Source organism: Bactrocera neohumeralis, unplaced genomic scaffold (genome assembly GCF_024586455.1).
Source record: "Bactrocera neohumeralis isolate Rockhampton unplaced genomic scaffold, APGP_CSIRO_Bneo_wtdbg2-racon-allhic-juicebox.fasta_v2 cluster09, whole genome shotgun sequence".
Lineage (NCBI taxonomy): Eukaryota > Metazoa > Arthropoda > Insecta > Diptera > Tephritidae > Bactrocera > Bactrocera neohumeralis.
The window spans coordinates 19,762,247-19,763,723 of NW_026089622.1; the positions used below are offsets into that span (position 1 = coordinate 19,762,247).

A 1,477-nucleotide genomic window follows, 5' to 3' on the forward strand; every position below is an offset into this window, starting at 1 on the left:
TCCTCCAACAGAATGGCGACTAGGCCGCATTGAAAAGGTTCATCGAGGATCAGACGGTCACATACGAGTAGTCGATGTTCGAACACAAACCGGCATATTAACTCGACCAGTTACCAAACTGTGCTTTCTTCCAAACGGCGAAGAACAACTTCAACCAAAACCGCAAAATAACTCGCAAAATTAATCGAAAAATAATAAAACAATTCCGCTAATTCGAAAATAACCCGCTTTATAATCCGTACATAAAAATAAATTCAAACAAGCGCGTTGAAGATCAACTTATTATACATATACATATGTATAGATATGTAGCTACAACAACTACATCATAAGATGATAAATAAAATCAATTTAATGCAATCTTATATTCCCATAGAAATGGACGTAGAGGAGACCCAAACCACCTCCAACACCGTAAGGTCCGAAATCGCTGTTCCCAAAGCGTCGGCTGCACCCGTTGCCGCTCCACGGACCAGGGTTATGCGACCACCGCCATCCACCGAAGCAGTCAGGGAGATGAGGGAAGAGCAGCTGTTGGAGCCACAGGGGCCTCCATGTTGCAGCCTGTGCCATCGCCCACACGCCCTGAAACGATGTACCATCTTTAAGAGCATGAAGCCCGCTCAACGAAAACAGGTTGCAAGAGCCCATGGGCATTGCATGACCTGCCTGGCAGATGACCACGCCACCATAGAGTGCTGGGCCGACGGCGCCTGTCAATATTGCCAGAGGCCCCATCACACTCTTTTTCATCGTTTTCCCCGCCGAGCCAATCCGTCGGAAAGTAGCACCAACACCCGTACCAGACCACGCATCGATGCTATCCGGCGACGTCGAAGCAGCCAATCAACGACAACACGTACACGGCCATCTCCGCCACGCCAGGCTCATCGTCAGCAACAACGACGCTCAACAGGGTTGAGCGCTGTACTTAACACACTGCAACAGCTGCAGCGGCTCCTAGCCGATTAACTCGCCTAGGGGGGCCGGGATGTTCACATGAGCTATGAGCATTCTGCAACATCACATCACACCAGCTCACAGCATACCCCAATACACACACACGCATCAAACACCGATCATTACTACAACACAACAACCATACGATTATTAACGAGACGACTCGTAATGTCAGCTAATATTCACCACCCAAACCATCAAAAGGGATTGATCCGACCGGGATTGGGCTCTTACCGTTTCATCCGTAAAGAAAGACAGTCGTCCGCGAAATTCAGTTTATCATCGTTTTATCTTTGCACTTGTGCTACCGCAATAATCACCGCAATTGGGTTTTAATAAATCCCCAAGTGACGGCAAGTGACGGGAGTGACGTGACGCAGCGAGTTCGCCAACCGTGTACCACCGTGGGTTTCGCAGAAAACCCAAACAATACATACATACATTTTTTTTTTTTTTTTTTTTTTTTTTTTTGAAACAATACATATATGTGTTGAATAGTACTTCAAATGTGAACTAT

The 1,477-nt window shown here is 46.9% G+C and overlaps 1 protein-coding gene across 1 annotated transcript; it reads left to right on the forward strand.

Annotated features, from left to right (window-relative positions):
• The first annotated feature begins 333 nt into the window (after positions 1–333).
• On the forward strand, positions 334–1,024 carry LOC126764180 (uncharacterized). The gene has a single exon (XM_050481974.1). It carries the CDS (start codon positions 334–336, stop codon positions 970–972), a length of 639 nt encoding a protein of 212 aa, XP_050337931.1. The 3' UTR covers positions 973–1,024.
• Positions 1,025–1,477: the final 453 nt, after the last annotated feature.